The sequence below is a fragment of the Somniosus microcephalus genome, unplaced genomic scaffold (genome assembly GCF_052327205.1).
Source record: "Somniosus microcephalus isolate GS21.2 unplaced genomic scaffold, FLI_Smic_1.0 unresolved_chr9, whole genome shotgun sequence".
Lineage (NCBI taxonomy): Eukaryota > Metazoa > Chordata > Chondrichthyes > Squaliformes > Somniosidae > Somniosus > Somniosus microcephalus.
The window spans coordinates 2,503,050-2,526,699 of NW_028225187.1; the positions used below are offsets into that span (position 1 = coordinate 2,503,050).

General features: G+C 46.2%; 2 protein-coding genes and 1 long non-coding RNA gene across 5 annotated transcripts in view; 2 read left to right on the forward strand and 1 right to left on the reverse strand.

Annotated features, from left to right (window-relative positions):
* Positions 1 to 8,394, forward strand: part of LOC147084220 (uncharacterized) — a 29,638-nt gene extending 21,244 nt beyond the window's left edge. The window contains exon 3 of the long non-coding RNA XR_015075844.1: positions 2,675 to 8,394. This is a non-coding gene — a long non-coding RNA (uncharacterized LOC147084220). The remainder of the gene's footprint in view (positions 1 to 2,674) is intronic.
* The window catches only part of LOC147084213 (uncharacterized), a 746,547-nt gene that overhangs the window by 556,348 nt on the left and 166,549 nt on the right, over positions 1 to 23,650 (forward strand). The window lies entirely within an intron of this gene.
* Positions 8,589 to 23,650, reverse strand: part of LOC147084221 (uncharacterized) — a 134,897-nt gene continuing 119,835 nt past the window's right edge. For all 3 annotated transcript variants that reach the window (XM_085979472.1, XM_085979471.1, XM_085979473.1), the window contains one exon: positions 8,589 to 11,105. In XM_085979472.1, the coding sequence (XP_085835598.1) occupies positions 8,770 to 10,995 (2,226 nt within the window). In that variant the 5' untranslated portion in view covers positions 10,996 to 11,105 and the 3' untranslated portion in view covers positions 8,589 to 8,769. The remainder of the gene's footprint in view (positions 11,106 to 23,650) is intronic.

Here is a 23,650-nt window from a genome sequence, read left to right on the forward strand (position 1 = left end):
AAGGACATCGAGGTTAGAGTAAAGCAGAAAAAGCAGGTTTACGACAAATGTCAGGTACAGAATGCAGTCAAAAACCAGGAGAATACAGAGTGTGCGGGGGAAATTGAAACAGGATATAAGGGCAGAGAGAATATGAGAAAAGATTAGCGGGTAACATAAAAGAGAACCCAAAAATCTTCTATAAACATATGAAAAGTAAAAGGATAGTTAAAGGAATGGTAGGGCCGATTAGGGACCAAATAGGAGCTCATCATACAGAGACAGAGGGCATGGCTGAGGTACTGAATGAGTATTTAGCATCTGTCTCCACAAAAGAAGGGGATGAAGTTAATGTCACAGTAGAGGAGGGGGGGTAGATAAATTGGATAGGATAAAAATAGAAAGGTGCTAAATAGATTGTCATCACTCAAAGTTAACAAGTCACCCGGTCCAGATGGGATGCATCCTAGATTGCTGAGGGACGCTAGGGTGGAGTTAGTAGTAGCTCCGACCACAATCTTTCAATCTCCCTCAGATATATGGGAGTGGTGACAGAGGACTGGAGGATTGCAAATGTTACACCCCTGTTTAAAAAAGGGGAGAGGGATAAACCTGGCAACTACAGGCCAATCAGTCTAATGTCAGTGTGGGTGAACGACTAGAGACCAATGTCAAGGACAAAATTAATTCTCACTTGGAGAAGCATGGCTTAATAAGGGGCAGCCAGTATGGATTTGTTAAAGGTAAATCCTGTCTGACTAACCTGATTGAGTTCTTTGATGAAGTAACAGAGGGTTGATGAAGGTAGTGCAGCAGATGTTGTATATATGGACTTTTAAAAGGCATTTGATAAAGTACCACATAAGAGACTTACTCGGAAAATAGAAGCACAGGGAATTAAAGGGCTGATGGTAATTTGGGTATATAATTGGTTAAGGGAGGGGAGGCAGTGAGCAGTGCTGAGGGATGTTTTTCTGACTGGAGGGAAGTATGCAGTGGGTTCCCCCAGGGGTCGGAATTAGGACCATTGCTTTTCTTGTTATATATAAATGACCTGGACTTGGGTATAGGTGAACAATTTCAAAGTTTACGGATGATACTATTTACTATGTTGCCAAGTTTTGTGAGTGTAGTAGTAGCAGACTTCAGAAGGACAGAGACAGACTGTGAAATGAGCAGACACAAGGCAGATGACATTAAATGAGGATAAGTGTGAAGTGATGCACTTTGGGAGAAACAACAGGGAGAGGCCGTATAATCTAAATGGGACTATTTTGAGGGGGTGCAAGACCAGAGGGACCTGGGGTTCCATATTCACAAATCTTTGAAAGTGCCACGGCAAGTTGGTGAGGTGGTTCAGAAAGCGTATGGGACACTTGGCTTTGTAAATAGTGCCATTGAATACAAAAACAAGGACGTTACACTAAACCTTTACAAATCACTAGTTAGGAACATAGGACAGGAGGAGGCCATTCAGCCCCTCGAGCCTGTTCCAACATTCAATGAGATCATGGCTGATCTGCGACCTAACTCCATACACCCGCCTTTGGCCCATATCCCTTAATACCTTTGGTTAACAAAAACCTATCAATCTCAGATTTAAAATTAACAATTGATCCAACATCAATTGCCATTTGCGGAAGAGAGTTTCAAACTTCTACCACCCTTTGTGTGTAGAAGTGTTTCCTAATTTCACTCCTGAAAGGTCTGGCTCTAATTTTTTGACTATGCCCCCAGTCCTAGAATCCCCAATCAGCAGAAATAGTTTCTCTCTATCTACCCTATCTGTTCCCCTTAATATCCTGAAAACATCGATCAGATCTAAAACCTTCTAAATTCCTGGGAATACAACCCTAATTTGTGTAATCCCTCCTCGTAACTTAGCCCTTGAAGTCCGGGTATCATTCTGGTAAACCTACGCTGCACTCCCTCCAAGGCCAATATATCCTTCCTAAGATGTGGTGCCCAGAACTGCTCACAGTTCTCCAGGTATGGTCTAACCAGGGTTTTGTACAGCTGCAGGGTTTTGGCCTCAGCTGGAGTCTTGTGTACAGTTCTGGGCACCACACTTTAGGAAGGATGTCAAGGCCTTGGAGAGGGCGCAGAGGAGGTTGACCAGGATGGTACCAGGGATGAGGGACTTCAGTTATGTGGAGAAATTGGAGAAGCTGGGATTGTTCCCCTTAGAGCAGAGAAGGTTATGAGGAAACCTAATAGAGGTGCTCAAAATGATGAGGGTGAAGTGGATTTTTAGTGAAGGGTAACATAGGTGCCCTTCAGGACTTCAGGGGTTAACAGTGCAGCTTCCACACAGGATGACAGCAGAGACAGAAGCACCAGCCACGAACTAGGGAAGTAAAACCACGTGGGGAACAACATATAAGATCATAAAGATCATGTGACAATCAGCAATTGTGCATGCGGGCTTCAAGCCAATTAAAACAATGTAACGAATTGTGCATGTGGGCTTCAAGCCAATTCGAACAATGTCATGAGCTGTGCACGAGGTATCCACGGCTTTTGTACACTTAAATAATAGAAATTGAAGTCAATCGGGGAGACAGCCAGGAACCAGCTAAAGGAGCTCTATGTGTACTCCCTGATCAGCCTTTAGTTACCTCCGCGGACTGTTTGTATTGTACTGTTGAATAGTTTTGTGTTTTAAATAAACTGCTTGGCTCTTTACCATTTACAGACTAGTGTGCGGACTTAATTATTTAATTTCGCCACAACATTTGGCATAGTCGGCAGGATATGTCAGAATGTAGACGGACAACGGCCACGAGGACACAATGGGGTGAGTAGATCTGAGACACCACCCGGAAAAATTACGTGATCCAGGCGGTCACCCACCTGTCTGCAGAATGAGTATCCAAATCATGACGAGTCTATAAAGCGGTAAAATGACGGACGCGTTTGGACGTGTAGTGAGTATAATCTTGATATATTACGCGTAAACATTAGACAAAGTATTGGAAGAGACATTGTCATTGCGATAAAAGCCAGTCAGTCAGAGTGAAAGGTAAATGCACGAGTGTTGACATCGAGTCTTTTACTACGTATATTATTGTGTAAATACATTTTGGGATAGGATTTAAGTCGCTTGGAGAGGCTGAATGGACATAAACTCAAGTAGAAGTTGTATGTAAAGCCGGGGAAGGTCAGACTACAAAATGGCGTTGGGGAAAGAATTAGACTGGGGTGTGGAAGGAACCCTTACTAGATTCTATGCAGAGGACCGGAAGGGCTTAATCGACAAAATGTTAAGAGACAGATGGGATCCAAGTCAGGACCCCATCATTCAAAAGTCTTGGTGGCAAAAAGAGAAAACTAAATGTACCCAAAAGGCCGGTGTAATAATAGTACGACAGCTTTTACAATGTACCCCCCCTTAAACAAACCAAAAATAGAGGAATTAAAAGCAGCCAGAGCAGAAATAAAAAACAACTGAGAGAAATTCAGGCGAGTCAGAGTGAAAGGGGACTCTTTGGTCCCCGATCATGTACACCTACTGCTCCACCACCTCCTCCGTATAATAAAACAGAGGAAGGAGATGATGCTGATAGTGAGGAGGGAGAAGGCCTCGCCGTTGCACCTTTGACGGTGACACAAGGAGCACAGGCAGCAAATCAATGGGCAGTTTTGATCACCGGGGTTGGGGGATCTGCCACAAGAACGCATTTAAGTGAAGTAATATTATTGGAGGTGGCGGGGATTCTAACCCCTGCACAATTTTATGTTTGTCCCAATAAGGAGGGTACAATATTAGGAATCGACATTCTCGAACAATTGGGAGCGTTAATCGATCCACAGGGCTTGGTGGAGGGGACAAACCAAAGATAAAGAGGGAAAAGGGGGAATGGTAATCTTAGCTTGTTACCAGAAACAATGTAAGGAATTGAAACAGAAGGGAGAGATAAAGAAGGAAAAAGATCGAATTTGCAGGCGAACCAGTTTGAAAACTCAGCAAAGGAGGGAAAAAAAGGGATTTGGAAAGTCAGGAAAAGCTGCTGAGTCACCGATTTAAAAAGAAAAAAAGAGAAACTTAAAGCTTTACCAACATGGAAGTTATCATCTGTGCCGAGACAAATAAAACACAAGATTTGCTGAGTGAAAGGAACCTTAAAAATATGCTGGAATTTCAGTTTGTATGAGAATGTGTGTTAAAGTGTGAAACTTTTCCTGACTATGAATGTTTAAGAATTACAGTATTTCTTTTGTCTGAAAGTCTGTCTTTAAAAGAAAGATTCTGTCATGTTTGTTTTAGCTCCACTCACTTCTCTGTGTTAAAAAAGCATTTAACCCTTTTGTCGTCTTGGATTTTGGAAGTTTTAAGAATGTGCGAATAAGATTGTGCCCCCAGAATTGATAAAAAAAACTTTGAACTAATTTAAGTTAAGCTGGTGTGTAAAAACTGAGAAGACCAACAGAAATACTGCATACAGTTTTGGTGTCCATACTTAAGAAAAGACATACTTGCTCTCGAGGCAGTACAAAGAAGGTTCACTCGGTTAATCCCGGGGATGAGGGGGGGGACATAAGAGGAGAGGTTGAGTAGATTGGGACTCTACTCATTGGAGTTCAGAAGAATGAGAGGCGATCTTATTGAAACATATAAGATTGCGAAGGGGCTTGATCGGGTGGATGCGGTGAGGATGTTCCCAATGATGGGTGAAACTAGAACTAGGGGGCATATTCTTAGAATAAGGGGCTGCTCTTTCAAAACTGAGATGAGGAGAAACTTCTTCACTCAGAGGGTGGTAGGTTTGTGGAATTTGCTGCCCCAGAGAGCTGTGGAAGCTACATCATTAAATAAATTTAAAACAGAAATAGACAGTTTCCTAGAAGTAAAGGGAATTAGGGGTTACGGGGAGTGGGCAGGAAATCGGACATGAGTCTAGGTTCGGAACGGTCATGGCCCTGTGGGTAGCAGAGCGGGCCCAGGGGCCGTGTAGCCTGGTCCTGCTCCTACTTCTTGTGTTCTAATTCTGTGTTAGATTTCAGGAGATGGTTCTATTCACAGGGATTAGTGGAGACCTCGGGAACAGGCTGCCAGCTAGGCGTCCTTCAAGAGTAAATTGGGCCTGTTCCTAGCTGGGCTGGGGATCACCTTTTACAGAAGGTAAGTACTGCAGGAAATACAGGGACAGAGTGGTCTCCTGGACGAGTTTCGATCGCCTAGATGGGTCGGAGAGGAATTTCCCAGATTTATTCTCCCAAATTGGCCATTGGGTTTTTTATCTGGTTTTTCGTCTCTCCCGGGAGATCACATGGGTTCGGGTGGGATGGAGAGTGGAAGTAGATTTGAGGTTAGGATCAGATCAGCCATGATCTTATTGAATGGCGGAGCAGGCTCGAGGGGCCGATTGGCCCACTCCTGCTCCTATTTCTTATGTTCTTAAAGTTTGTTGAACAAAAGATTAAGTTTCAGTCTAAGATTTAACCTTGGAGTCGCGGTTGCTATGGTGAAATCTTCCAAAGCAGTTTGATTTGATTTGTTTAAATGTGAAAATCTAATTTTTCTCCAGTTATATTCAATGTTTTTACAGTATTTTGGAAAGATATCTGAAGGACAATAAGAAATACGACGTAATTTACTGTTTTCTGCAAGAATGTGCTATTTTGTTTTGTTTTATCTGTTCACTGTTTTACAAAAGATAAGCTTCAGCCTTGAAGTTACAGTTGCCAATGTGCTTGGAAGAAAATTGTTTCTTTGTTAATGTGGCTTCTTGCTTTGTTTTCCAAGTTCGTTTAAAAGAAATTGATCTGGATTAAATTGGAGTTATGAGGTTAATTAATCTACTAAAACCAGACTTCCATTGTGGCCACGGTGAAATTCTGGTTGGTGTAAATTGGTGTAGTCCGAATTGAATAAGATAACTCTGCTCCGCAAGAACATCCGATAGTGACAGGTCCCTCTACAATATTTAATTGACTATGGTACTGGGAGCCCTACAGAATGCGGGACTAAAGGTAAACCCTAGAAAGGTACAGGTAGGGAAGGACGAAGTAATCTACCTAGGATACATAATAACACAAGGGAAGAGACAAATGCCCGAAGACAGATGGGAGGGGCACCAGGACCAAGAGGAAAGCTAGCAGGAAGGGACTGCGCCAGAGAGGGGAGGGGGTCAAGCAGGTACTAGGGCTATTTAATTATTGCCAGAACTTTATCCCAGAATATGCAGAAATGGCCCAGCCTATACAAGATCTGATCAAAGGGGGGAAACCATCCCAGGAGCTGGTGGACTGGGGCCCCGACCATGAAACAGCTATTGATCAGTGGTGATACATGTGCATGTGTGGATATGAATGGTGTGGGACGATGGAAACACTGGTCCCAACTGAAACGAATCTAACACACCCCATTCGGGGGCCTATATCGAATTAACAGAATGAAGGAACTATGCAGAAGACTTGTGATCCTAATACTTTACAGAGCAACCCCATGAAAAAAAAAACAGAAGCGACGTATCTCAACAGGGGGCGAGTAAAGTTCAAACCCAGCATGGCCGTGGAAGGACATTACCGAGTCCAAACATCTGAATACCGGGATGACATCCTCTCCCCGATACACGGCCAACGGGGTCAGGAGGAGAAGACAGACATGGGGAAATGGATAATCTGTATGGGCGGACATTCTTAGAGCCACAGTCAGAAAGCTGCTGCAGGGGCAGGCAGACACAAAGGAGCTGTGCGGGAAGGTGATGGGGCAGCAGGGAGCTTAGCCAAAGGGATTATAGTCCTGGAGGGCCATGCTGCCACCATTAATCACCTAATCGATCGAGAATTTGATTCTGAAAGAACGGAGGTCCAAAGGGATCTCTACCATGCTTACGGGGGATGGATGGTTGAACCTCGACCAAATACACCGAGGTGAAGTCCCAGATTGGATAAACAGTACCCACCTGTTCCACCTAGCACAACACCCAGTGTCGCTAGATGCGTGCACCTTGAAGGGAATGACTCGGGTCTTTCCCGTGACAGGTGCGTGCACAGACTCACATTCGGCCCTGGTGAGAATGGTCCTAATGATTCCGGTGATGGCAAGGGGAGAATTGGGGCCATATCGCCAGGTTGAGGTAGAGAACGTGGGACTCATCCGGGGCGAGGACTACATGCGATACTACCCTATGGGATCAAACGGAACGGAACCATGAGAGGGGTCTCATAAACAGGGTGCCACAGGGTTGGAAGCCTAACTATATGTCCACATCCAGTAGGCTGGGGAAGTGAGGATCGGTGCAGATTCAACCAAACAATTGGTTGTGCCCTTGAAATAAGCCCAGAGTGCAAACGCACACACTCAGCCTACCACGGAAAGGGGGAATACTGCGTAGTCACAAATCAGTGAACATATGGCTCCGATGGTCTGGAATGTAACATTACTAATCCTAATTTCTGTTTGACCCTGAGGCTACCGGTCACGATCGGACAAGCGCGAATGACATACATATATGCGCGGCAAACCACTATCCTGACTGTAACAGATGATTTGAAATACGATTTGTACCAGTATGAGAGTGAATTGGCTGCACCAGTACCCCAGCTGCCCAAGAATAAGAAATACCATGTTCTCAAGAAGGAGCTGCGCCAGCTGGGCAAGGACATTGAGACAGACCTTCGCTACATTCCGTGGTATATGAAGGCGTGGAATTGGGGACTAAATGTTAATATCCACCCGTGGATACGTATCATATCACACATATTGGTTGCAGCACAATTAGTCTTAGTTCTTGGTTATGCTTTCATGTTTTGCTCATCCTGCAGAAGACGCCACGCCCAGCAGATAGTAAAGGTACTTGAGGAAAGGAAGCATCTGATGAGTAGTGGAATTTAACCGCTGACATCACGCACATATTCCTCCCTAACCCATCGGCTGATCACCAAACAGGGGGCGGGACAAATTGGCATAACTTAGTTTAGTGTGGTCTCATGGGCTGGGGTAGCCAAGGACCAAAGGGAGTTTTGAAGTGGATTTTTAGTGAAGGGTAACATAGGTGCCCTTCAGGACTTCAGGGGTTAACAGTGCAGCTTGCACACAGGATGACAGCGGAGACAGAAGCACCAGCCACGAACTAGGGAAGTAAAACCACTTGGGGAACAACAGATAAGGTCGTAAAGATCATGTGACAATCAGCAATTGTGCATGCGGGCTTCAAGCCAATTAAAACAATGTAACGAATTGTGCATGTGGGCTTTAAGCCAATTAGAACAATGTGCACGAGATATCCACGGCTTTTGTACACTTAAATAATAGAAATTGAAGTCAATCGAGGAGACAACCAGGAATGAGCTGAAGGAGCTCTAGCTGTACTCCCTGATCAGCCTTTAGTTACCTCCGCGGACTGTTTGTATTGTACTGTTGAATTGTTTTGTGTTTTAAATAAACTGCTTGGCTCTTTACCATTTACAGACTAGTGTGCAGACTTAATTATTTAATTTTGCCACAACAGAGGGGTTTTGATCGAGCAAGTAGGGAGAAACTGTTCACTCTGGCAAGTGGGTCGGTAACCAAAGGTCACAGATTTAAAATAGTTGCTAAAAGAACGAGAGGGGAAATGAGGAGAATTGTTTTCACACAGAGGGTTGTTCAGATCTGGAACGCACCATCTGAAAGGATGCTGGAATCAGGTTCCACAGGAACTTTCAAACGGTAATTGGACGAGTCTTTGAAGAGGACTAGTTTGCAGAGTTCTGGGGATAAAGCTGGGGTTTGGGACTAAATTGGACAGCTCTTTCAAAGAGCCGGCACAGACACGATGGGCCGAATCACCTCCTTCTGTGCTGTTAGATTCTATGATCAGTGTGAAGACGCTGGTGTCCCTTAAGGCTCTTCGAGCTTTTAAAGCTCTTCCCACAGTCAGAACATTCAAAGGGTCTCTCATCAGTGTGAGCTCGCTGGTGTCCCTTCAGATCCCCGGGGCTTTTAAAGCTCTTCTCACAGTTAGGACACTGAAATGGTCTCTCATCAGTGTGAGCTCGCTGGTGTCGCTTCATATCCCCGGGGCTTTTAAAGCTCTTCTCACAGTTAGGACACTGAAATGGTCTCTCATCAGTGTGAGCTTGCTGGTGTCCCTTCAGATCCTGGGGGCTTTTAAAGCTCTTCTCACAGTTAGGACACTGAAATGGTCTCTCATCAGTGTGAACTCGCTGGTGTCGCTTCAGTTCCTGGGGGCTTTTAAAGCTCTTCTCACAGTTAGGACACTGAAATGGTCTCTCATCAGTGTGAACTCGCTGGTGTCCCTTCAGTTCTTCGGAGCTTTTAAAGCTCTTCTCACAGTTAGGACACTGAAATGGTCTCTCATCAGTGTGAACTCGCTGGTGTCCCTTCAGATCCTCGGAGCTTTTAAAGCTCTTCCCACACTCAGAACATTGAAATGGTCTCTCATCAGTGTGAACTCGCTGATGTACCAGCAGGTTGGAGGGCTGAGCGAATCCCTTCCCACACACGGAGCAGGTGAACGGTCTCTCCCCAGTGTGAACTCGCTGATGTACCAGCAGGTTGGAGGGCTGAGCGAATCCCTTCCCACACAATGAGCAGGTGAATGGTATCTCCCCAGTGTGTAAGTTTTGGTGTCTCTTCAGCTCCCAAGAGATTTTAAAGCTCTTCCCACAGTTAGGACACTGAAATGGTCTCTCATCAGTATGAGCTCGCTGGTGTCCCTTCAGATCCTGGGGGCTTTTAAAGCTCTTCTCACAGTTAGGACACTGAAATGGTCTCTCATCGGTGTGAACTCGCTGGTGTCCCTTCAGTTCCTGGGGGCTTTTAAAGTTCTTCTCACAGTTAGGACACTGAAATGGTCTCTCATCAGTGTGAACTTGCTGGTGTCCCTTCAGTTCCTCGGAGCTTTTAAAGCTCTTCTCACAGTTAGGACACTGAAATGGTCTCTCATCAGTGTGAACTCGCTGGTGTCGCTTCAGTTCCCCGGGGCTTTTAAAGCTCTTCCCACAGTTAGGACACTGAAATGGTCTCTCATCAGTGTGAACTCGCTGGTGTCCCTTCAGTTCTTCGGAGCTTTTAAAGCTCTTCTCACAGTTAGGACACTGAAATGGTCTCTCATCAGTGTGAACTCGCTGGTGTCCCTTCAGTTCCTCGGAGCTTTTAAAGCTCTTCCCACACTCAGAACATTGAAATGGTCTCTCATCAGTGTGAACTCGCTGATGTGCCAGCAGGTTGGAGGGCTGAGCAAATCCCTTCCCACACACGGAGCAGGTGAACGGTCTCTCCCCAGTGTGAACTCGCTGGTGTCCCTTCAGCTCCCCGGAGCTTTTAAAGCTCTTCCCACAGTCAGAACATTGAAATGGTCTCTCATTAGTGTGAACTCGCTGGTGTCCCTTCAGCTCCCCGGAGCTTTTAAAGCTCTTCCCACAGTCAGAACATGGAAATGGTCTCTCATCAGTGTGAACTCGCTGGTGTCGCTTCAGTTCCCCGGGGCTTTTAAAGCTCTTCCCACAGTTAGGACACTGAAATGGTCTCTCATCAGTGTGAACTCGCTGGTGTCCCTTCAGCTCCTCGGAGCTTTTAATTCTCTTCCCACACTCAGAACATTGAAATGGTCTCTCATCAGTGTGAACTCGCTGATGTACCAGCAGGTTAGAGGGCTGAGCGAATCCCTTCCCACACACGGAGCAGGTGAACGGTCTCTCCCCAGTGTGAACTCGCTGGTGTCCCTTCAGCTCCCCGGAGCTTTTAAAGCTCTTCCCACAGTCAGAACATGGAAATGGTCTCTCCCCAGTGTGAACTCGCTGGTGTGGTTGCAGGTGGGATGAACAAACAAATCCCTTTCCACACACGGAGCAGGTGAACGGACAGTCCCTGGTGTGACTGCGCCGTTGAACTTCCAATGCAGACAGGGAACTGAATCCCTTCCCGCCGTCCCCACCTTTACCCGGTTTCTCCCTGGTCTGATGGTGCACGTGTCTCGCCAGGTCAGGCGATCGGCTGAATCCGCATCGACACACCGAACACATGTGCGGTTCATCATCGCTGCGATCGCTGCTTTCTCCTTCCATCTGCAAAGGCCGATGATATTCAGGTCCTGATGAATCGAGTGACTCTGTCAGAGCTTGACGTGATGTTTGGTTATGAGCTTCCCGCCTGTAACTGCTCCACTTCTATAACCCTGTAAATTAAGATCAGAAAAGGATCAGAGGCAAACTGTTGTTTAATTTTCCCCTTTCCGAACCTAGGGGCAGTGAAGCTGATTTTCAGGCCCCAGCTGCTGCATAGGTTGGTTGAAAGGATCAGCAGTAATGGCGGCTGTAATACCCACAAGCCCCGACGCTCCAGAAAGCGCTCTGTTGACGCTGAGTCCCGCGCATGTGCTCATGGCCCCCGCGCTCTCCCTTCTGCTCTACAATCGCCCGTCCCGATCGGTCTGCAACGCGCATGCTCAGCGCACAAAACCCCGCGGGTGGAACATCGGGCGCGCATGCGGAGCCGCAACATCTGGTACGCGTGCGCTGCTCAGGTGGGGGCGATTTGGTGTTTCACCTCAGCCGCCAGGGAGGTGCGCATGCGCAGGACGACCCAACATTCTTCCTGTCAGCAAACACTCCCTCATTTCTTTAATAAAAACAGAAACTGCTGGAAATACTCAGCAGGTCAGGCAGCATCTGTGGAGACAGAAACAGAGTTAATGTTTCAGGTCAATCACCCTTCGTCATAAACGTAGAAACATAGAAGATAGCAGCAGCAGTAGGCCATTCGGCCCCTCGAGCCTTCTCCGCCATTCAATGTGATCATGGCTGATCATCCAAATTCAGTACCCTGTCCCTGCTTTCTCTCCATATCCCTTGATCCCTTTAGCCTTAAGAAATATATCTAACTTCTTCTTGAATATATTTAATGAATTGGCCTCTACTGCCTTCTGTGGTAGAGAATTCCACAGGTTCACCACACTCTGGGTGAAGAAATTCCTCCTCATCACTGTCCTAAATGGCTTACCCCTTATCCTTAGACTGTGACCCCTGGTTCTGGACTCCCCCACCATCGGGAACATCCTTCCTGCATCTAGTCTGTCTAGTCCTGTTAGAATTTTATAAGTTTCAATGAGATCCCCTCTCATTCTTCTAAACTCCAGCAAGTATAAGCCCAATCGACCCAATCTCTCCTCATACGTCATTCCTGCCATCCCAGGTATCAGCCTGGTGAATCTTCGCTGCACTCCCTCCATGACAACAACATCCTTCCTCAGATAAGGCGACCAAAACTGCACACAATGCTCAAGATGTGGTCTCACCAAGGCCCTGTACAACTGCAGCAAGATATGCTTGCTCCTATACTCGAACCCTCTCGCTACGAAGGCCAACATACCATTTGCCTTCTTAACCACCTGCTGCACCTGCATGCTTACCTTCAGCAACTGGTGCACAAGGACACCCAGGTCTCGTTGTACTTCCCCTTCTCCCAATCTATTGCCATTCAGATAATAATCTGCCTTCCTGTTTTTGACACCAAAGTGGATAACCTCGCATTTATCCACATTATATTGCATCTGCCATGCTTCTGTCCAATCACCCAACCTGTCCAAATCATACTGGAGTTTCTCGGCATCCTCCTCACAGCACACACGCCCACCCAGCTTTGTGTCGTCTGCAAACCTGCAGATATTTCATTTAGTTCCCTCATCTAGATCATTAATATATATTGTGAATAGCTGGGGTCCTAGGACCGATCCCTGCGGTACCCCACGAGTCACTGCCTGCCACTCGGAAAAAGACCCGTTTATTCCAACTCTTTGCTTTCTGTCTGCCAACCAGTTCTCTATCCAAGACAATACCTTGCACCCAATCCCATGTGCGTTAACTTTACACGCTAATCTCTTATGCGGGACCTTATCGAAAGCCTTCCAAAAATCCAAATACACCACATCCACTGGTTTTCCCTTATCTATTTTACCAGTTACATCCTCAAAAAATTCCAGTAGATTAGTCAAGCACATTTTACCTTTTGTAAATCCATGTTGACTTTGTCCGATCCTGTCACTGCTTTCCAAGTGCTTTGCTATTACATCTTTTATAATGGACTCTAGCATTTTCCCCACGACCGATGTCAGGTGTACCGGTCTATAATTCCCCGTTTCCTATCTATCACCTTTTTTGAATGCTGAGGTAACATTAGCTACCCTCCAATCCATGGGTACTGTTCCAGAGTCTATTGAATTTTGGAAGATGACCAGCAATGCATCTACTATTTCTAGGGCCACTTCCTTAAGTACCCTGTATGTAGATTATCAGGCCCTGGGGATTTATCGGCCTTCAATCCCATCAATTTCCCTAACACCATTACCCTACAAATACTGATTTCATTCAGTTCCTCCCTCTCATTAGGCCCTATGTTCCCCGACCTCTCTGGGAAGTTATTTGTGTCCTCCTTTGTGAAGACAGAACCAAAGTATGTATTTAATTGGTCTGCCAGTTCTTTGTTCCCCATTATAAATTCCCCTGATTCTGACTGCAAGGGACCTACGCTTGACTTCACCAATCTTTTTCTCTTCACATATCTATAAAAGCTTTCACAGTCAGTTTTTATGCTCCCTGCAAGCTTATTCTCATACTCTATTTTACCCCTCTTAATTAATCCCTTTGTCCTCCTTTGCTGAATCTTAAACTGCTCCCAATCCTCAGGTTTACTGCTTTTTCTGGCCAATTTATATGTCCTCTCCTTGGATCTTATGCTTTTTTAAAATTCATTGATGGGATGTGGGTGTCCCTGGCTAGGCCTGCATTTAGTGCCCATCCCGAATTGCCCTTGAGAAGATGGTGGTGAGCCGCCTTCTTGAACCGCTGCAGTCCATACGGTGTAGGTACACCCACAATGCGGTTAGGGAGTTCCAGGATTTTGGCCCAGCGACAGTGAAGGAACGGCGATACAGGTCCAAGTCAGGATGGTGTGTGGCTTGGCGGGGAATTGTAGGTGGTGATGTTCCCATGCATCTGCTGCCCTCGTCCTTCTAAGTGGTAGAGGTCACGGGTTTGGAAGATGCTGTTGAAGGAGCTTTGGCGAGTTGCTGCAGTGCATCTTGTAGATGGTACACACTGCAGCCACAGTGCACCAGTGGTGGAGGGAGTGAATGTTGAAGGTGGTGGATGGAGTGCCAATCAAGCGGGCTGCTTTATCCTGAATGGTGTCGAGCTTCTTGAGTGTTGTTGGAGCTGCACTCGTCCAGGCAAGTGGAGAGTATTCCATCACACTCCTGACTCGTGCCTTGTAGATGGTGGAAAGGCTTTGGGGAGTCAGGAGGTGAGACACTCGCTGCAGAATTCCCAGCCTCTGGCCTGCTCTTGTAGCCACAGTATTTATGTGGCTGGTGCAGTTCAGTTTCTGATCAATGGTAACCCCCAGGATGTTGATAGTGGGGGATTCAGCGATGGTAATGCCATTGAATGTCAAGGGGAGATGGTTAGAGTCTCGCTTGTTGGAGATGGTCATTGCCTGGCACTTGTGTGGTGCGAATGTTACTTGCCACTTGTCAGCCCAAGTCTGAATGTTGTCCAGGTCTTGCTGCATATGGACACAGACTGCGTCAGTATCTGACGAGTCTCGAATGGTGCTGAACAGTGTGCAATCATCAGCGAACATCCCCACTTCTAACCTTATGATGGAGGGAAGGTCATTGATGAAACAGCTGAAGACGGTTGGGCCTAGGACACTGCCCTGAGGAACTCCTGCAGTGATGTCATGTGATTGAGATGAATGACCTCCAACAACCACAGCCAATTTCCTTTGTGCTAGGTATGATTCCAACCAATGGAGAGTTTTCCCCTTGATTCCCATTGACTTCACTTTTGCTAGGGCTCCTTGATGCCACACTCGATCAAATGCTGCCTTGATGTCAAGGGCAGTCACTCTCACCTCACCTCTTGAGTTCAGCTCTTTTGTCCATGTTTGGACCAAGGCTGTAATGAGGTCAGGAGCTGAGTGGCCCTGGCGGAACCCAAACTGGGCGTCAGTTAGCAGGTTATTGCTGAGTAAGTGCTGCTTGATAGCACTGTCAACGACACCTTCCATCACTTTGCTGATGATTGAGAGTAGACTGATGGGACGGTAATTGGCCGGGTCGGATTTGTCCTGCTTTTTGTAGACAGGACATACTTGGGCAATTTTCCACATTGCCGGGTAGATGCCAGTGTTGTAGCTGTACTGGAACAGCTTGGCCAGGGGTGCAGCTAGTTCTGGAGCACAAGTCTTCAGTACTATTGCCGGAATGTTGTCAGGGCTATCCCTAATTTCCCTTGTTAGCCACAGTTGACTCACCTTCTTTGTTTAATTTTTATGCCAAACAGGGATGAACAAATTCTATAGTTCATCCATGCAATCTTTGAATGTTTGCCATTGCCTATCCACCGTCAACCCTTTGAGTGACATTCCCCAATCAATCCTACCCAACTCGCGCCTCATACCATCGTAGTTTCCTTTATTTAAATTCAGGACCCTAGTCTCTGAGTCAACTACTTCATTCTCCATTTTAATGAAGAATTCTATCATATTATGATCGCTCTGACCCGTCAGAACTGCTTGTTCTTTAGTGTCAGCCAGTGGCTCAGTTGGTAGCACTCTTGCCTCTGAGTCAGAAAGTTGTGGGTTCAAGTCCCACTCCAGAGACTTGAGCACAAAAATCTAGGCTGACACTCCAGTGCAGTGCTGAGGGAGTGCTGCACTGTTGGAGGTGCCGATTTTTGGAGTAGACGTTAAACTGAGGCCCCGTCTGCTCTCTCAGGTGGACATCAAAGATCCTATGGCACTATTTGAAAGAAGAAAAGCAAAGAGAGGGCATGAAAAAATATTGGCAAGGAAAACAAGTGGAGTCTATTAGGGACTATAAAGGTAACCTGTGTCTGGAAGCGGAAGACATGAATATGGTTCTTAATGAATACTTTGCGTCTGTTTTCACAAAAGGGAGGGACGATGTAGACATTGCAATCAAGGAGGAGGAGTGTTGCAGTGGGGAAAGAGTTAAACGGACATCGCTGGCAGTTTCACTGAATGGTGTAATAAAGACCATACTTTGCAGTAATAAGCTTTTTCTAAGTTGCTGAATTGGCAGTGGAGATAACATAGCCAGACATGGAACCAACAGAGGTCAGAGGTGCAACAACAGCTTGGCATATACTTTTCCGATAATAAGGCGGTACTTTAATGTAACGCGGCATAGGCAACCAATCAGTGAAGATGCGTGCGGGCCACAGTCCAATCGGGTGGCAGGAATGAATTGTGCATGAGATGGCCGTGTGTATTGTAATGTATAAAAATGTAGTGTTTGCTGTGGCAATTTGGAAAGGTCTGGCTAAGACAGAGCAGACTGTCTCCCCACCGGGGCAATAAAGACAACTTGACTATCGATCTAAAACCTTGTGTCGAGTGTTGGTTTAAAATACGCCACAACAATTGGCGTCACAAACAGGATTCGAACCTGTGTGGGGATAGACAGTATACATGGACCAGGGTCCCGCAGGGGTTCCACAACAGTCCAAATATATTCCACCGTGTACTGAGTCAAGCCTTAGACGGGTTAGACCTATCAAAGTACCAAAGCACCCTACTCCAATATGTCGATGACATAATGATTGCATCAGAGGATGCCAAAGGATACATGGGAGCATTACTAGCCACCCTCCAGACACTTAAGAAAGCTGGCTTTAAACTGAACCCCCAAAAAAAGGCAAAGGTTGGACTGTCCAAAGTAAAGTATCTAGGGCACGAGATTAGCCAGGGGTACAAGGCACTCCCGCAGGAACAAAAGGCAGCCATAAAAGACATGCCAAGGCCAGTGACCGTCCGGGGAGTAAGGAAAGTGTTGGGACTGTTTAACTACTGCAGGAATTTTATATCAGACTTTGCAGGGAAAGCAGAGCTGATTTAACGGTTAGTTAAAGGGGGAGACCCGCCACTGATAAGATAGAATGGGAATCGGAGCATGACAAGGCTTATGTAAAATTAAAAGCAGCCCTGACATCCGCACCCGCACTAGGATTGCCAAATATAGTCAAACCATTCCATATATATTATAGTATAGACGGGAACTTCTATAACACTGTAGTCACCCAAGAGTACGGGGGAGATATGAGGCCAATTGCCTATTACTCCACCCAACAAACCCCCGTGGCTAAAGGAATGGCGAGATGTGTGGCGGCCCTCGACTGCGCCGCATGGGTGGTGCGGATATGCGAGCCCGTCACTATGTCAGGACAGCTGATATTACACACACAACACAGTGTGGACCTGCTAAACACAGGCAAAATGAAGGCTGTATCAGACAGAAGGAGGGCAGCTTGGGAAGCAGTATTGATACCCAAAGACAGATTAGTCCAGATCATAAGGGAACACAGAGTCAACCCCGCAGAGGGAATGCTAACAGAGGGTGAGGCACACGAGTGTCAGTTAGTAATCGAAGAAGAGGTCAGAGGAACCGTATCAGAATCGCCCCTTGAAAATCCCCAAAACACCTTTTATGTAGACGGATCGCGCCGAGATATAAATGGGGAGCCACACACAGTTGGGCAGTAGTATCCGAGAACGGAGAAACAGTCGCAAAGGGAGGGCTTGAAGGGGGAACCTCAGCTCAAGTAGCAGAACCAGTGGCTCTCACAGAAACATTGAAATTGGCAAAGGGAAAATGAGTAAATATATACACCGATAGTGGGTATGTGTTTGGGGTAGTGCATGTTTATATGATAGCGTGGAATAGGAGAGGATATGTAACCGCCGGAGGAGGACCAATACAGCATGAGGAGGTAGTGAGAGACCTAGTAGAAGTGGTAAAAGGAGAAGAGGTAGCAGTGATTAAAATAAAGGCACACCGCAAGATAGTGAGCGAGCAACAAAAAGGAAATATGCTAGCTGATCAGGCAGCAAGAGCAGCAGGTAGAATAACAGCAGAGGAAGTGAACATTAAAAGAATCCAAGAGGAGACTGAAATGGAGGAGCAGGAGCAGTGGACAAAGAGAGGCGCAGCCAAAGGTAGAGATGGAATATGGAAAAAGGATCACGGGGTGACCGGACTGACACCATCTGAACTCATGACTGGACAAGCAATGTGTCTGCTGGAAGGAGTAGCATCTGGTAGCGAGGGACTAGGACCCTTAAAAGATAAAATTAGGAAATACGTACAAACATTGGATAATCAATTGAAGGAGCTCAAACAAGAAGTTAAAGAACAACAAGACATCAGATAAAAATACACAAAAGCAGGGGGCCTCGGAGCCCCTACCCAAGGTGGGCGAGCAGGTATTTGTTAAAATATTGCCAGAGAGATCGGGATTCTCACCTAGCTGGACCGGACCATTTGAGGTTATCATGACCAGCGATACATGCGCATGTATAGATAGGAGGGGAAAGGGTAGATGGAAACATTGGACCCAATTAAAACAATAAAGCAATAACCCATCTGATCTTAAGTCCCACAGGAACAATGGAATAAACACCGGAGATAAACTAACCTCTGGTGACGACCAGGCTTCTGCTTAATTTACAGGGAAACTTCAGCATGAAGGTGGGATTACTGCTGGGACACGAAATAAGCAAAGGGACATCCCACATTACACGACAAGTACATGATGAAGAAGCACCATGTTTTAATGGAACAATCACATTCGGAGTCTCATCCACGGCTCCCAATACACAGAAAGAAGAGACAAGCGAACCGAGGATGCTACAATGTCCAGATATGAAACCTGGACCCATGAATGGACTAGTATTATTTACCAAGGGAGAACAATTGTATGGTAACGGTGTGGCGTATGTGCCTTTAAGAGCCCCTGTGTACTGTAATGCTGGTAGTGGCCACTCGGGCTATATAAGCCTGTATAGTGTCTTGTATCTGTTAGTTCACCTCCAGACTTTGTCCAGTAAACACCTGTAAACCAACTCCTGCATTCCGTGTCTCCATTAACACACGGACACAACAGTGGCAACGAATTGGAAACGGACTTACCTGCAATTCGGCAGCACCTCAAGGAGATCGATTCCTCAGACGAAGGAAGAAGAAAAGTAAAAAAAGAAGAAAAAACTGTGTTTCACCAGCTAGCTGGGCTGGTGGCAGGTACTGCAATAATCCTTCCTGGGCGGCGGGCTGGGGCTCGATCGGCTGGCTCTACAGCGGGGCCAAGCAGTGAAGGCGCAGGCAAACAGAGACAAAGGGTGGAGCACTCGGGAGACGGCCAGCTCTGCAAAGCAGGTCGGCGTTCGGACCACGCAGAGGGAGGGGAAAGTCCCAGAGAGTCCGGCAGGAACAAGTCTCCGACTATTAAAAATATTTGTATAATTAAAACCCGCAGAGAACAGCGTTGTCAGCAGCAACAGCGGCGGGAAAGCGCGGGAGGCGCCATTTTTTTTTCAGGATGCCTAAGACTGGCAACATTACTACTTTCGATAGTGATGTAGAGGATTGGGCCACATATGTGGAAAGAGTGGATGTATATTGCACAGCGAATGAAATAAAGGATGATAAAAAGGCATCGGTACTTCTAAATCTAATGGGCGCAAAGACATACAGGCTGTTATGAAACAATCACTCCAGCCAAACCGATGGACAAGAATTTTAAGGAGATTGTTGATACCCTACACTGCCAATTCGGGGTAGGACTGGCAGATTCTCTACGAGACAAATTCGTCTGCGGTCTCCTAAGTGAAGGAACACAAAAAAGGCTACTTTCTGAGAAAGATTTGACACTGGACAAGGCTTTCAGTGTAGCTGTATCATACGAAGCAGCAGCAAGAGGAGCTGCAGAGATACAGCAAAAGCCACAGGACTTCGGCACCCATGAAATGACACGGGGTTTCGAGAGATGTTATCGCTGTGGCAGATCCACCCATGACCAGAGGGACTGCTGGTTCAAGGACAAAGCATGTAGGCAATGCGGAAAGATGGGACACATTACACGTGTATGCCGATCTGGAAACAAAAAATCCACTGACAGAAAAAAAATCAATAAGGAAAAGTACAGAAAGGTACAAATGATGACGGACAGTAGCTCTGAAGACCAGAAAAGCGATAGTGACTCCGGAAACAAGAGACTAAGCTCTCTCAAATTACATAATGTAATTGCCAAAGATTACCAGACCATTTGGGTTACCCTCACGATAGCAGGGTCCCCAGTTAAAATGGTGCTAGATACAGGATCAGCTCTGACCATCATAAATAGACAGGATTACGAGCGGCTATTTCTGCATATACCTTTGAAAGACACATCCATTATCTTGAAAACATATACGGGGCAGAAAGTATACCCCAAAGGGAAAATAAAGGTGCCTGTTGTATACAACGGCAAGGAAATACAGAAGTTGTATTTATACGTTCTGCAAGATGGTGGTCCACCGCTGTTGGGACGTGAATGGATCAGGAAGATACGTTTGGACTGGCACTCCATTCAGGCACTGACGGTGACCAGTAAGAAAAAAAATGATGATGACATCATACCTGAACGATTAAAAGACATCTTGGCCAACGCCAAGGAAGTGTTCCAACAGGAACTAGGAACCTTGAAAGGCGTCACCGCCTCAATAAAGGTGGAAGATGCGGCAATTCCCAAGTTTTTTAAGGCAAGGCCGGTGCCATACGCAATTCGTCCAGCAGTCGAGGCAGAGCTGGAGAATTTGGAAAGGACAGGCGTGTTATCCAAGATAGATTGGAGCGAGTGGGCAACACCCATCGTCCCGGTCATGAAGAAAACTTTGAATAATGATAAATCTGAAGAACAGAGAAAAATTCGCATCTGTGGGGACTTCAAGGTGACTGTAAACCCGGTCCTTCACACGGTACAGTGTCCTCTTCTGAGGATAGAAGATATTTTCGCCTCACTATCCGGAGGGAAATGTTTCACAAAAATTGACTTGGCACAGGCATATCTACAGATGGAGGTTGAGGAGGCCTCTAAAAAGTATCTCACAATAAACACACACAAAGGCCTGTACCAGTACAATTGACTGGTTTTCGGAATAGCATCAGCTCCAGCTATCTGGCAAAGAGCTATGGAACAAGTCCTGCAAGGGATTCCTGGGACTCAATGCTACCTGGACGACATCCTTGTAACAGGAGAAAATGACAACGAACACCTTGCCAATTTGGGGAAGGTGCTCACTGGACTGAGAGAACGGGGCCTACGAGCAAACCGCCCCAAGTGTGAATTTTTCCAGAAACAAATATCATATTGTGGCCACATAATTAATAATGAAGGGTTGCATAAGTCCCTTGAGAAAATTGAAGCTGTCATAAAAGCACCAGCGCCTGAAAATGTCTCACAATTAAGGTCGTTCCTGGGATTGATAAATTACTGTCATAAATTTTTACCGAACTTGTCAACTGTTCTGCACCCTCTTAACGCACTGCTACAAACGGGAGTAATTTGGGAATGGAGTGAGGACTGTAAACGTGCCTTCCATAAATGTAAAGGCTTGATCACGTCCAAGGAAGTTTTGGCTCATTACAACCCATCACTGCCAATCAGACTGGCGTGCGATGCATCCCCTTACGGCGTAGGAGCGGTATTATCACATAGATTCCCTGATGGCTCAGAACGGCCGATAGCTTTTGCGTCACGCTCATTGAACTCAGCTGAGCGTAACTATGCCCAGATCGACAGGGAAGCACTCAGCCTGGTATGGGGAGTGAAGAAATTCAACCATTACCTACACGGACAAAAATTTACCTTGTTGACTGACCATCAACCCCTCGTCTCCATATTCAACCCTAAAAAGGGTGTTCCCATTATGACAGCACAAAGGCTACAGAGGTGGTCCCTTTTCCTAGGGGCACACCGATATGACATAGAATACAAAGGATCAAAACAGCATGGAAATGCTGACGGTTTATCGCGTCTACCGTTGCCAATGGTAGAAGAGGCACCTACAGTGGACCCAGTGGAAATGTTCCACTCTACCATAGTAGAATGTCTACCAGTAACAAATTCTGCCATTGAAAAGGAAACGAGAAATGACCCGACTCTCTCACGAGTCTACGATTTAACGGTGAAGGGATGGCCAGCACATGGCGAACCACTGTTGCCAGCATTCTCGCAAAGAAGGGAACAGCTGTCAGTGTGCCGAGGAACAGTGATGTGTGGATCCAGAGTGGTGATTCCACCCAAACTCCAGGATAAAGTGCTAAAGGAGCTTCACGAGGGGCATCTGGGTGGAGTGAAAATGAAGAACCTAGCCAGAGCGTTTGTGTGGTGGCCAGGTATCGATGGAGACATCGAAGAAATAACCAAGGGCTGTCTAGGATGCCAGAAGGTCCAAAACGCCCCACCACAAGCCCCTCTACATCCATGGGAGTGGCCCTCATCTCCATGGCAAAGGGTACACATCGACTTTGCTGGTCCATTTATGGACTCAATGTTCTTAATCGCGGTTGATGCACACTCCAAGTGGCCGGAGGTAATAAAGATGTCCTCCACCACCACGGAAAAAACCATCACAGTATTAAGGACCATATTTGCCAGGAATGGGCTGCCTGAACAGATCTGTTCTGATAATGGACCACAATTTGTGTCCGAAGAATTCAGGAAGTTCTTAAAAAACAATGGGGTTAAGCACTATACGTCCGCCCCATACCATCCCGCCACCAATGGATTGGCTGAATGGTTTGTCCAGACCTTCAAGAAGGCCATAAAGGCCATGGGTAATGAAGACATAAATCTACAGCATAAGGTAGATAACTTCTTGTTTGCATACAGGAATTCAACACATATGGTTACAAACCAGACTCCCACCATGATGTTTTTCAATAGAAGACTAAGATGCCGGCTGGATTTGATCAAGCCAAACATCAGAAGGGACGTAGAGAACCGGCAATTTCAAGGCATGAATGAAAGGCCAACTAGAACCTTCCAGATAGGTCAACAAGTTTTGGCCCAGGACTACCGTACCGAGAAATGGCAGCCTGGAACTATTTGCACACGACTAGGACCGCTGATGTATACCGTGGACATTGGAGAAAGCATAATAAGGCGCCATGCTGACCAGATCATAGAGTCATCCGAAAAGGGACAACCTACACCACAACTCTATACACCTGATGATGAAGCAGAGATACCCATAGTATCTACCTCCGATCCAGTGATGCTAGAACCAGATGTACCCAACACTGGCATTCCAGCCGAATCGACCTTGCCAAAAGAACCTACTACACCACCGAAAACTACTACACCACCGAGGCGTTATCCGGACCGAGTCAGGAAGCCTCCAGAGAGACTGACTTATAATTGATTAACTGCAGCAATATGTAGATTATTGTTCTTGTAATCATGTTAAATAACAATTACTTAAAATGTTATGTACTGGTTGTCTAAAAGGGGAGGAATTGTGGTGTATGTGCCTTTAAGAACCCCTGTGTACTGTAATGCCGGTAGTGGCCACTCGGCTATATAGGCCTGTATAGTGTCTTGTATCTGTTAGTTCACCTCCAGACGTTGTCCAGTAAACACCTGTAAACCAACGCCTGCATTCCGTGTCTCCATTAACACACGGACACAACAAACGGGAGACACAAAATTGTACCGGTACTAATGAACTTAACCATGTTACAATGGCCAGGATATTGTGAAAGGTTTACTAAAACTAGAGAATTGTAAGCATATATGATGAAGAATGTCATTAACCAAGCTGATGATCCGACAGGGGCTACTAATTTCAGGGGCCATGCTGCATTCCACCAAAGGATTAAGAGGA